General features: G+C 30.6%; 1 protein-coding gene across 4 annotated transcripts in view; it reads right to left on the bottom strand.

Annotated features, from left to right (window-relative positions):
- Positions 1–257: 257 nt before the first annotated feature.
- Positions 258–13,638, bottom strand: part of hth (Meis homeobox homothorax) — a 533,594-nt gene continuing 520,213 nt past the window's right edge. For 2 of the 4 annotated variants that reach the window (XM_088189405.1, XM_088189406.1), the window contains 3 exons: positions 9,869–9,927; positions 1,282–1,475; positions 258–1,210 (listed from right to left, as the gene is read on the bottom strand). In XM_088189405.1, the coding sequence (XP_088045531.1) occupies positions 1,294–1,475; positions 9,869–9,927 (241 nt within the window). In that variant the 3' untranslated portion in view covers positions 258–1,210; positions 1,282–1,293. The remainder of the gene's footprint in view (positions 1,211–1,281; positions 1,476–9,868; positions 9,928–13,638) is intronic. The other 2 variants (XM_088189407.1, XM_088189408.1) reach the window with 1 other exon arrangement.

Raw genomic sequence — 13,638 nt, 5'->3', positions numbered from 1 at the left:
AAAACTTTTTTGAACATTTACGTATACAAAGCTTACACAATTAATTTTCTCATCTAATTTTTTTTTAGTTTTCGTCCCGTTCGTCGAATTGTCTCAAAACTGCTTTGTTCATGTTTCATTTTGACCTTTTAATTTATGTACAAGTGCACGACTGATCGGCCAAAAGAGCCGACAGTTCGAGGTTGAATTAAGCTTTCGCTAAAAATGTTTTCATTTTGTCCCTTTTCCTATTTTTTTTTCATACGCCATAATAATTATTTTCCCTAGATCTTTAATTTTTCATAATTTATACACAATACTTACATCTAAGTCAAGTATCACTTAAATTTACTGTAGCATTTATCCATACTAAATTAATTTAAACTCTTGTTATTTTATTTTATCTTTTAATTTATATATTCAGGATTTTGGGGGTCGAGGGGTTTTTGCGATTTACATTTAATATGCCATTAACTAAAAAAAAAACACACCTTTACAAATAATATTACATAGTCGTATTAATATTTTAACATTGTTTCATTCTTGTTAGGATTCTTAAATTTAGTGTGTCGGTACACTTTTCGATCAAAGCACAAAATCGCGCCCTTCGACGTATCATACATTCATACTATATATATTTTTTGGAGAACGCGTTTTATCTTCCCCGATTTTGTTGCGCGAAAAGTGTATCGACAGAATTGCACCTCTCGTTTACAATTTGTGTACAAATTTTATTTATTTAAGTCACTTTTTATCGTATCAGGTGAAAATGTCCTTAGCAGTCCGTATCATTTTCACAATTAAAAAATCGTAAGTTATCGTATACATTTTTTTTCAGCGAAGGATCACATTTAAAGTTCCGTTTGTCACTGAACCGTGGTTCTCTCTTCGTTGTATCCGTCTTCGAAATTTGTGTTCCATTTTGAAGTAATCTTATTTAATTTTAGATGCTGCGTTATCATCATGCTATTAGTTTAAGCCACGATCACATTACAGGTCAAAATCACACACGCAAACACAATTCGATAAAAGATATATATATTTTACACTTTTTTTTGTACAATGGGCGAATCACATGAATGATATTTCGTTTCAATTCAACTTTTCGGGGCACTGGAGGAGAATGTTTGTTTTTTTTAATATCCGGATTGATTCCGGATGCGTATACTTCTCCATGGAAGTACCTGATGAGATGTTTGAAGATTATCGATTGGTAGAATTATCAGTTGATCTGCGGAAATAATCAAAATATTAGCTATTGCTTATAATATATTTAAAATCAATATAATAAAAAATACTTACATTTAGCTCCAATTAAATATGATGTCCATAGTATTCGGCCGGTGGATAATGCGCGTATCCTTGGTGGAAAGCAGCATCAGTCGGAGGACGATGCATCATTTGAGCCTGTCCGTCCATCATGTAGCCCATTGTTGCATCAGGACTGTAAGCTCCACTGGGACCCGCGTGTGGAAAAACTGCAAAAGGATACGTCACTAAAATTAAGCTATGCTGGTGGTGAATTTAGAAGGTCGAAAACAAACTAATACACGTTAAAGATCAGCCTTCCGATTCGAAGCTTTTCGCCCTAATAAATCTGTTTTCCTATTTTTTTTTATTCTTGTCTCTCCCGCCAACCATAAGAATGCCCATTATCCGGCACGGTCCATTGATTTACGAGAGTTATTACCACTGCACGGTTCTCTATCAAGGGCCACGGAACCGTTACTGGGATAACAGGAAGCAATAAAGGACGCCGGGGGGTTACGGGAGAAGGAAGGACCAGACTGGAAAACTACTGAATGGTGAAAAGATATCCGAATCGTACCGAGCGCACACGCCCTATCCTTGAGAGAGTACAAATTATTGTACAATTATTAGGAGCGGATCAAAAATGTTGACAAAGCAATATACGTTTTGGAAATATCGAGCAAAAGACCCTCGGATCTTATCGAGAAAGCAAGGGTGGATTTCTGGGGGTGGTCCAGAGGAAGAAATGGCCGCCGCATTTCCTGTGGTCCAGCAGCTTCCTAGCCAAAACCGCTTTTCCAATCGCATACATATCATTGTGCTCATTTCCTTTTGGCGCACAAGATATACGCTATATAAGGGGAGTGTACGTACATCGCATATAAATATGTATACTATAAACGATATACAAGAAAAAAGCTATACCTGATATAAAGTGGTAGTAGGTACACGATATACATATATATTTAAAACAATCTTATTAGTATTGAATTGTAAGTACTTATAATTTTTTTTCTATTTTTTATATAAAAAACTAATTTAAGTCAATGGTTTGTTTTTTAATAAAATTTTATTTTTTAATTAAATGCTTAGTTATATTTTGATCTAATTAAAATATTTTATCACAAAAATCATACACAATCCATTAAATAGTTTTTTAAGTAGTATTTATATACATATGTGATACTAAAATAAATTGTCACTGTGGTGATCGTCAAATAGTAACTGACCGTTTATAATTAATATATGATCTTATTTAAAAATAGTAAAAATAGTTTCATTGAAGAGTTACTGGCCATTTAACTTAGGTGTGTAATTTTTTTAGTTTTATTAAGTAATTTAATTAAAAAGTCGGAACAATGATCAATTGTTTTATTTTGACGTAAAAATCTAATTAAAATATTTTAATACAAATATTACATTGAATAGTTTTATAAGTACGTACATATGTGATGCAAAAATAAATTAGTTTTAATATTTTCGTTGTGGTGATTGTCAAAAATCATTTATATTTATTAATTAGTAATAACAGTCTCATTATATAGTTACTGACCATTTTTTTTATTTCATTCAGTAATTTTATTAAAATGTCAGTAGTTATAATGAGCCTAAATACACGATTAGATGTTATTTTAATAAAATATTGTTTTAAGATTAAATTCTTAGTTATATTTTTACCTAAAAATATTTTTATAATCTATCAAATAGTTTTGTAAATATATGATGAAAAAATAAATTCGTTTTGTTATTATCGTTTATAACTAAATATTGACAAAAATAGTTTAATTAAATAGTTATTGACCATTTATTTTGTTGCGCAATTTTTTCATACTGGGGTATAATGTGACCCATTCAAATTTTAATTTCAAAGATCATATAATATTATTTTTAATTTTTTGCTTTATAAATTACAATAAATATCAGGTAAATATTATTATTATTTATCAAATTAAGGATGGTATGGTTAAAGTAGAGTTTTGGTCTCGATTTTATAAATTTTTAAAGTAGCAATTTTTAGTTGAACTTATAGCGAAATTCCTATTTTTTGTACAACATGCTCATTTTTATTATTGTTGTAATGTATAAAATCTACTACTGTAATATTAATTTAATTTAAAAGCTCAAAATATGTACACCCATCTCCCGATTAATGCGGTAAGAAAAATGTATTTTTTTATATATATTTTTAATGGTTGTAAAATATATTGTCGTTAGAGTACGCTCGGGATAAGGATGCCGGTTTGTTATTGTGTTCGTGTACATATATATGAGAGGGAGAAGCGATGTAGCGTGTACTTCGTTGTCTCGCTTTCTCTTTTAAGGACAGTCGCTGGTTCGTAAACGCTGGTATTCGTCATTAAAGTGCAATGTGGCACAGAAGTTCGATCTTCTCTAGTGATTTATTTTAAATAATTTTGTGTTGATATTGGTTTAACCCAGATATGCCCACTGTCCCATGGGTAGGTCACTAAACTCATGCCACTGTTTTTTATTTATAAATTAAATTTTAAGAGAACAAAATTTCTTGGGCATATCTGGGTTAATTGATATCAAGGCTTCTAATATACACTGTAAGATATTTGTTCTCTTACCCGTGGATTAAAATATTTTAATTTTTTTTTCATTAATCCGTATGTTGTTGGTTTTTTTACACTATTCTCTGTAAGGCTTAAAAAAGTTATTATTCTTATCGTTGCGCCAATGATAATTTTTTAATTTATTCAATGAATTCTAATGATTTAATAGAATCGTCGAGCCATTAAGCAATCTGTGAATAATTTCTTTCCCATTTTATATCTTTTTGCTTTTGAAGAATAGCTAAAGACTTCATTATTTTTTTGACTAGTGAAAGATTTTGAATTTTGCAAATATTTAATTAATGACATCAATATCTGGTTTCTCCGATTATATAATATATTTTTAATTATCCGTTGAAATTTCCAACTTAGCTCAGATGTATGTATGTTAAATAAACATATATTTTCTTTTAAAATAAAAAAATTAAATATTCTGAGCGAAATTGTTTTAAGCCACACAGTTCACGCACACAATAACAAACCGGAATCCTTATCCCGAGCGTACTCTACATTAAGAAATAATAAATTTCCTCAAATTAATAATTTGTCAAAATCATTGAAAAGAGAAGGATTTAAATACTTAAATATTAATGAACAGAAGATGAATTAGTTAAGCATATCTGAATCAGATCATGAAAGTGAAATTGAATCCCTCAGTGAATCAGGCAAATTATCATTATTTACTGAAAAAAAGATTAAGCTCTTCACATGGCCAGAAAATTCGAAAACATCTTGTAAAAAATTGATCCAAGTACGGAACGTACTCTCAAAATACTTGTGCACAGTGTGAAGAAATATACAAAAAATTTACGAAAAATAAAGATCAATAAAAAATCACAGATTTTTTAATAAAAAAAATACTCAAGATAACATTGATATATTCGCTAATTGTGGAATTGCACTGATCAGTTTCTATAATGATGATTTCGAACCAGTTATGAAGAAAATGGTTAGAATGTTAGAAGACAGCAGCGAAAATATGGATGAATAAATTTTAGTTTTATTCCAAGTTTTTACGCATTGTTTGGGAAGAATATATCTACCGCATAAATCAGGAGATGGGTGTATTTTAAAATCAAGACTGAGTAAAAAATAAATCAACACATAAATATACATATTTTATAATTGTAAAAATAAACTTAGTTGCAGCATAGCATGTTTTTTAAATTTTAGTCGATAGATGGTTAATAATTTAACCGTTTTCATGCCATGATATATTTCGGACTACAGGACCACAGTGCCAGCCATTTTTAGAATTAAAAAAATATTTATGACAAGTGTTAACGACTTCTTATATAACCCAAAAAGGGGCTCCGCGTGCCATTTCCGGTGCATTTGCAGCTATATTAAATTATTTTTTGTTTTATTAAAAAAATAATATTTTTATACATATTTTATCTCCATAGATAAATTTATATTATTTCGTAACATAAGGAACAGATTCTGTATATGCAACGTATGTGGCTCTTGACATTACGGGCGTGTAGCGACTGAGCTCCGCATGAGGCGCGCGGCATTAGAACGGTTAAATAAATATACAGTTGTAAAACATACTTTTACTTTGAAATATATAATCCACTATTGTAATTATACATTTAATTATAATATATAATCAAGAGTTAAAAATTCGCAACAGTAGTTTTTAATCAATTTAATATTTTGCCATTGTAAAGCAAGACGTAATTGAAAAAAAAAACTGTAATTCTACATATATAAAAGTTAATGGAAAAAACTTGTATACAGCATAGCTTAGAACTATGGTTTCTGAATTACCCTTATGTTCAACTCAAAAAATGATTGATTTGTTAATAGTTTCACACTGTCTTTACTTACATAAATTTTAGATCTAAACATTATTTTTTGTTTAGACGTCTTGAAACATAACTAGACGAACACTTTTGGAGCTCTGATTATTGTAGCGAAATTCTAAGTTTCACATATTGCCAATCTCGTTAAAGATGAGCTAGTGCACACATTTGTGGTTCAGTGCCGAGACAATGCGTCATTATGACTAATTGCCGTTTGAATAATATATCGTTTGTAGTGCATGTTAACCGTGCAACGAATGCACCAGAAGTTTAATGTATTCAAACAGACGGAGTGAGCACAAACGAGGATTAATAATCGGGCATAGCATAAAGCTACATTATCAACGAATTTATGCGAATCGCCGTAAATTCGTTTATACACCCAAGTCGCCATTGTATGAACAATGTCCGAAATTAAATTTCGGATCGGAGCGAGGCAATTCGCGACCCATCCGAACGGAGGCTGTTAGTTACGGTTAGTTGTAGGTGGGTCTTTTTCGGCGGTGGCGGAGAGAGAAAAAAGGGAAAAAGAGAATAATGTCCGAAACCGTTGACCCGTTCTGGGTTATCCATCACTCTCCGGGCAGGGCCGGCGCTGACCGGGGGAGGCACCGGGGGCGCCCAACGGAAAAATCGCAGAAGCACGGCTTCCTTTATGTTCGAGCCCCGGCTAATGGGGAGGAACCGGATGCCAACAACAAAAAATACACATATACATTTATATGTATTAAAAAAAAAAACATCATTTGGATACTTGTATCCCAATTCCAATTGGCTGCTTAAGCGCAACACAAAAATATTCTGATTTAATTGTAGCTAATGAATGAAATCTTTTAAATCGATTAACTTATTGTCATTGGTGACATCTCAAGCCCAATTCATAAATATGTATTATCAATTGATTCGGCGTCAGAAGTGCAGAATGGTCGGCCAGTCCGAGGGTTATCTGGTTCCGAATTAAGCTTCAGCCTCCGGACCAGGGAGGCTAAACTGCCTTCCTACGGTCTATTGCCAGATAACGGTCCCCAAGTTCCCTATTAGCCGCTCGGAACTAATTGCCTGGGGCCATTCTCACGTCGACAATAAATCTGAAATAGTCGAAGACGCCGACTTGGCAACCACCTCATCGAACCACCCCCCAAAGCGGTGGCACAGGCGCCAAATTCACACACGACACCTTCGATATCAAGGCTGAATTAAAAGTGTGCATATAATACATAACTAGCGCAACAGGGTTAGAAAGCGCTCCACTTAGCTACGACTATTAAGCGCTCCTATGCAAGGTAGACGCCGGCAGTATAACAAACCTTGTCTGCCACCTAATGGTCTTTAGTGCGCAGTAAACAATTACTAGCTCACAGCTGATGGGCTTCAACTTTATGGCCTCTCGTTGGGGCGGGAAGGTGGGTTGCTCCATGGGGTGGCCGATGTCTTGAGCCAACGCCAAACAATATTTATTATGCTCCATTATATATCCAACAGCCATTTTATAAACACGCTATGATTGAATAATATAATATACTTTAAAAGCACATAAATACTTAATTAGTCTTGCAAACAAAGCTTTCGGATGATATAGAATGAATTTAAAACGCAGAGGCGGTGTAAACCTGAGAGTAAAATAATGAAATCGCGTTCAATAAGCGCTAGCCAATCGGGCCGGGCGAGTTTTCTTTCGTAGTTACTCTAGCGAATAGCTTTGAAAGCTTTTAGTGATCACACAGAGTCCCAAGGGCATACTAAGGAATGATCACTCCCTTCTCGTCCCCCTGAGATCCATATATGCATGCACGTACCTACACACAGAAACACAAGACTTTTATAAAGGTATGTTTATCTTGAGATTTTTTTAAATTTTATTGCTTTATCGTAATGTAAACATTTTATTAAAAAATGTGGAATAATTCCATTATATTTATAGATAATTAAATAGCGACATTGTAATATAAAATAATTATAGAAATCTGATCAATATAAACATGCGGAATATCCGTGCTTCAAATAAATTGATTTTTATTTTAAACGCGAAAGTATCTTTTGGTTATCGGAAAAACCACATAGATAATATAAGGGGCTTAAATTTTTACTGATTATTAAAACCAAAATAGAAGAAGATTGATTCAAAACCAAATATGTTCCTGAAGTGAGATATTTTTTAATAAGATAAGCAGTATTGTTATTAAAATAATGTTACTTCTCATCCGAATGAAAGCATATTGAAAACGAACGACAGTATTATGGTTGCAAGTTTAATTTAAACCATAGATCAAAGTGCAATCATTGTGGACTAGATTATTGCGCAAATAAAAATTGCGCACACGAAAAGTCAGAAAATAGGTGATTGTTTGATTGTAAAATATATTTTCCTTTAAATTCCAACTGCTTAATATTTTTGAGTAATTATAGGAAAAATAAGTTTATCATAATATTGTTTGATTACCAAATATATTTTACTTTTAATTCCAACTGATTGATATTTTTCTATATTTTTGAGTAAAACATTGTGTAATTATAAAAAAGTAAGTGTGAAACGGTTTTAGTCTAGTCTTCTATGTAAAATGTTTTTAAATTTTTTCCTTAAATTAAAACCCAAAACGTCTTATCTTATTTTTTTTATTAAATAAAGCTAATAATTGTAAACATGAAAATGGTTATAAGCCAGTAACATGTACATTATATATTTAATTAAAGTGTCTGTGAAATTATTTGTATTATTAAAACAAACGTATTTAAAAAAAATACTAGTCTTCTCAAAAGATGCTATGTATGGAATAGCACAATTTTAAGCAAAAATAAAGCCATGTTAGATCGTGAAAGAAGATTCTTCCTAACGTGGAAATATATATATTCTGAGGAGACTGAAGCAAGTGATTTATCTGAAATATGCAGTTTTATCGCATTATTAATGATTTGAAAATATCGAGGAGCTTCTATTGTCACACACTGACTTGAATTACATTAATCAAAAGGGATTCGCATTTAACGATATAATAACTCTTTTAATAAAAAAAATCGTACCGATATTCTAATCACAGATTTTCTTAATAAATTAAAAAAATGGTAATCTGAACAGGGGGGGGGGGGGTAAAGAAATTTGTTTCCCCCCCCCTTGAATTCGGCCAGAAAAATGCATTTCATTGAATGTAATACTATGAATTTTATTAAAATTTAAATATTAAAATAACGTCCACTGACTGGCCAATTTTTGTTCCTCCCCCCCCCCCTTATAAAAAAAAGCTTATATGCCGTCTCTGATTTTAAACTAGAAATTATTAGTTAGTCCTTCTAAGAAAATCAAATAAAAAATATATATTTTAAAATATGTCATTTCAGTGAAATCATATTCACCGGTAGATATATATTTTTACCAGTGAAAATATAATTTATCTGACATGTGCTAGTAAAATTATATGATTTGGACATTATATTATTTACATGCAAATGTTACAGTGAATGTTTCGGTGAAGTTATATTTTCACTAGTGAAGTCTAAATACATTTTCATCAATAGAAATATATTTTTACTAGCAAAAATATAATTTAAATGATAGGCGCTAGTCAAATTATATGCTGTTTTAAAATGACTCAATTTGAATTGCTGTTCAAACCCAAACCAAAACAAATTTGATCTAGTAAAAAATTAAAAACTAATTGCAGTTTTAGAATTGTATCAGGTTAAGTCGAAAATACAAACTAAGCCAACTCATCTCTCAGGGAAAAATAAGATGAAGAAAAAGTACAGATGCATATTGCTCCATAGTTAATCAGCACTTCAATAATATGTTTTAAAAATATATTATTAATATAATAAAAGTACTTGAAAATGTAACATAATATTTTAAGGAAACTTATTAGTACATACATATAATATATTATATTTTATAATGTTGAAAAAAATCTATAATCATTGACAGCTTCATATAAACTTTCAACGAGGGTGTGATAAATTAGGTTAATTGTATAATATTACAATCTTTTTTAGTGAGCACATACAATACATCTGAAAACAATGCATATTCGGGCAAAAGAATCGGTATTCTTAAATCTGAACCTTTGGTAAAAGTATCGTTAAAGTAATGAATTATTATTAGACTATATATAAATTTTACATACGCATAAGAACTTTTCCGATTATCTATCAGGTTCTGTAAATTAGATCAAGGCCGTGATATATAAATACATCGGAACTGATCATGTGTTTCTAAACTTATTAATTAGCATTTTATTTTAATTCAGATCATTTAGTAAGACCCACCTGCTCTATTCGATTGGTCGATCATTGGCTGTACGATCCTACGCCGCGCGTTGATAAACCTGAAACAAACAATAAAAATACACGTTAATATTATATTAAAAGAAAATCTTTGATATCGGACTCTTTGTGTCCGCGGGATTCGATCAAAAAAAATATTGGAAAGTATCCCGGGAAAAAACGTCCCAAACAGCTGACGCGGCGGGACACCGTCTGACGCCGGCAGATCAATGGACCTGGTGTGGGTTAACGACCGATTTTCCCGTGGAAAATTTTCAACTTCGTTAAAATGAATTTTTCGCGTTATTCCGAACGATTTCCTCCGCCAAATCCGCGAGAAGATCTCTCGATGTGTGAATAAAAAACATACAATAATCACCGCGCAAGCTGAGTCGGTCCAATTAAAATCGCATAAATCGTACGAAGAATTATCTTGATTACAACTCGTGATGAGCCGTGTGATTAATTAATAATATATTATATGGGTGTAATAATATAATAAGGTGTGAAAACACGCGTGACTGCATCGCGTATTTTTTGCGCAAAGAATATTTATGGAGTGATACGTTAGCAATGATTACATGTGAACTGCGACTGTTCCCCGAGGTGCTGTTTGAGGTCTCATCTAAAAACATAAAACAGTGGAAAGGCGAAAAATGGTGAATAATCTACTTGCGGCGTAAAATATGGTCGTTGTAAAACAGCCATAGGCGCGAGGGGTGCGACTCTGAGCTATTTTTAACACACGTGTGCTCGAATGTAATATTGTTAATTCGCAATTTCCTTGTAATGCGCACATACAATTTTTATTACACAGACATGCTTTAAATAAGAAAATAAATCTCAATGGTTTCGTACTAAGAAAAAAATATTTTATCATGTTAGTCCGTTAAATCGTGCATATTTATATCATACTTATTATATTTTATTCAGCTTGAAGACACGTTTAGTTTTTTCATATAACATATTTATAACTAATATATATTGCATATAAATTAAAAATCATTAAGTGCAAATTGTTGAGCTCCATAATTATAAATTTAAAAAAACTGTGTAATTTATTAAAATAAAGTAATGCAAGAACATCTGATTTATTTTTTTATATGCTAAATTTTGTAGTTTTTTTTGTATTGTTCTATGATTTTTTATAATATATTTTTGTATATTATTATATTAAATATGGAGTCTTGTAACAGACAATTAGATACATATTTCAAAGCTCATGATAAAAATGACATTGCGAGAAGAATTTTGATACATATACTTATAAATTCCAGACATAATAAACTGTGCTTTAATTTATGACGCTAAAGCTCATTGTATGTTTTTTTGCTGCTTTATCAAACAAATTTTATGCTATATAATAAAAGTAGCAATGTGGCATTATTGTGTAGTTTTCACTCAAAAGTGGAGTTGAAAGACAATTAAAACCTAATAGATATACAATATTTGCAATACTGTTTTACAAAATAGCTTTGACCAAAGACATGCATAATACAACATAATAATTATCTTTAAAGCTCGAGAATGAACAGTTTTCTTGAATACAAGCGGCCCTCAAATTTCGCACAATTCGCACTTCGCACATTTGAAAATATATTTTTTTTTAAATTATAAACATTTGTGAGAAACGGAAAAATTTCAGTGTTGATACGAACAAAAAAAAATCAAAGACTTCGCACGATTCGAAACAAAGATGGAAATTATTAGACGTTCTGATAGCGGTGAATCTTTTGCTTCAATCGGACGTTCGTATGATACAAAAAGGTCTACGATATGTTCAATTTTGCAAAATAAAAATATAATTAAGGAATACGTTCAAAATTGTGGAAATTAAAGATATATTTCCACAATCTTTAAAGGTATGTTTCCAAAAAAACACGGCAAAAAAAAAACATGGATGAAATGGAAAAATCTCTGTCATCATGGTTTGATGACCAACATCAAAAATATGTCCTTCTGAGTATTTTAATTATTCAAGCAAAAGCTCTTAGTTTGCACAAAGATTGAAAGGATAGATTAAAAAAAATATTTTAACACGGTTTTTCAAGCAAGTAACGGTTGGTTTTATAATTTTAAAATTAAGTATTTTTTTTCATAATATTAAATTTACTGGAGAATCGGCTGATGCGGATAAAGATGCTGCAAAAGAATTTATTTCCTAATTATCCAAAATTATTGAAAATGGAGAATATTCTTCTAGCCAAATATTTAATGTAGATGAGACAGGTTTATTTTGGAAAACTCTAACAATGAAAAATATGAATGAAGCCTTTACGCATCTTGACAATTTTTTTTAAATATTATGGAAGATTTTGATCCCATTGGAGAACGCATATCTCAAGTGCGTAGGGCGATCAATAAAGACATAGCATGTTATAAAATACTATATGAAGAAAAGAAAAAGAATAGTGGAACACAGTTAACTCTTGATAACTTTTCAATGGAAACACCCGCAAACCCCACTTAAACATGTCTTTTAAACGCCTCTTAAACATCTTATATTTACTTGATAAATAAATATTTTAAAATTCACACAATATCAATTTTTTTTACTTCCCTCTACTTTCGAACATTCAACATTCGCACACATTTTCAGGAACCAATTATGTACGAAAGTCGAGGGCCTCGACTATATCTTGAATTTGTGTATATTAAAGAAAACAATTGTTATAGCTATTTCTTTACGCTTTTTATGCCCAAAAATTGCAAATTTAAAAAAACTGTAATTTATTTAAATAAAGTAATGCAAGTTCTTCTAATTAATTTTTAGTTTTTTTTTTGTACTGTTCTATGATTTTTTATAATATTTTAAAGCTCGTGATAAAAATGACATTGCGAGAAGAATTTCGTTGCATGGACATATACTTTATGTTTTATTCTTTACGATTTTAAAGCTCGTGAATGAACATATTTCGATATGGTATGTCAGGTTAATTCAGGATAATTTAGACTACTTGTTTACGATCTTAGAGTTCAAAAATGAATAGATTTGTAATTTTCTTAATTTAATTATTATTTAGAATTTTTTTTTTTATCACGAATTATGATTTAAAATGTGTGTCTAAATAATTAAGGAACAGTACATTCTATATCATAAATTTATGCGAATTTTGAAAAACTATTATTATGACCATTTCTTTCGTGATTATTAATAAAAAAATACTAGTTTTGTGTAAAATACTAAAAAAAGAATACATACTATATTTATTTACTAATTATTTAAAAAAATTCAGCGTCAATTATTTATATAAATTATGTGCTAAAAGTCATGATTTGTGAATACTATGTTTATATGTTTTTTTTTGCAATTTTGTAATAATAAAAAAATATTTTGATCTTATATCGATAGTAGATAATAAATAGAAATTGACAGTTCAATTTGATTAAATGCAACAATATTGTTACTGGAAGACTTTTAATAGCCTGCTTTTATAAAATACAACAATATTTTTTTTAGATCATTTTTATATATTGATAATTGTATTTTTATAACAATAAAATAAAAAATGTATCCATGTATGAAAAAAGTCGATGGTGAATGATTTATAATGTAGTTCTTCAAAGCGTGAAAATGTATGTTTGTCGACCGCACCGCGACTTATTATTTTTTACGACAAAATGTTAAGCTTCTTTCTATTATGATATGTATATTCTATACCTACACGTGTGTTCATTTGCATAAAAATATTAAAATCGTCGCCGAAAGTCCCACGCGGGCCGCCTCAAACATATGATAAATGCGAGCGGCGCGTGCATAAATCGCACACCGC

The sequence above is a fragment of the Plectrocnemia conspersa genome, unplaced genomic scaffold (genome assembly GCF_051122295.1).
Source record: "Plectrocnemia conspersa isolate PC_06_02 unplaced genomic scaffold, ASM5112229v1 ptg000008l, whole genome shotgun sequence".
Lineage (NCBI taxonomy): Eukaryota > Metazoa > Arthropoda > Insecta > Trichoptera > Polycentropodidae > Plectrocnemia > Plectrocnemia conspersa.
Note: the sequence above shows the minus strand (reverse complement) of the source record. Positions and strands in the feature narration are given on the sequence as shown.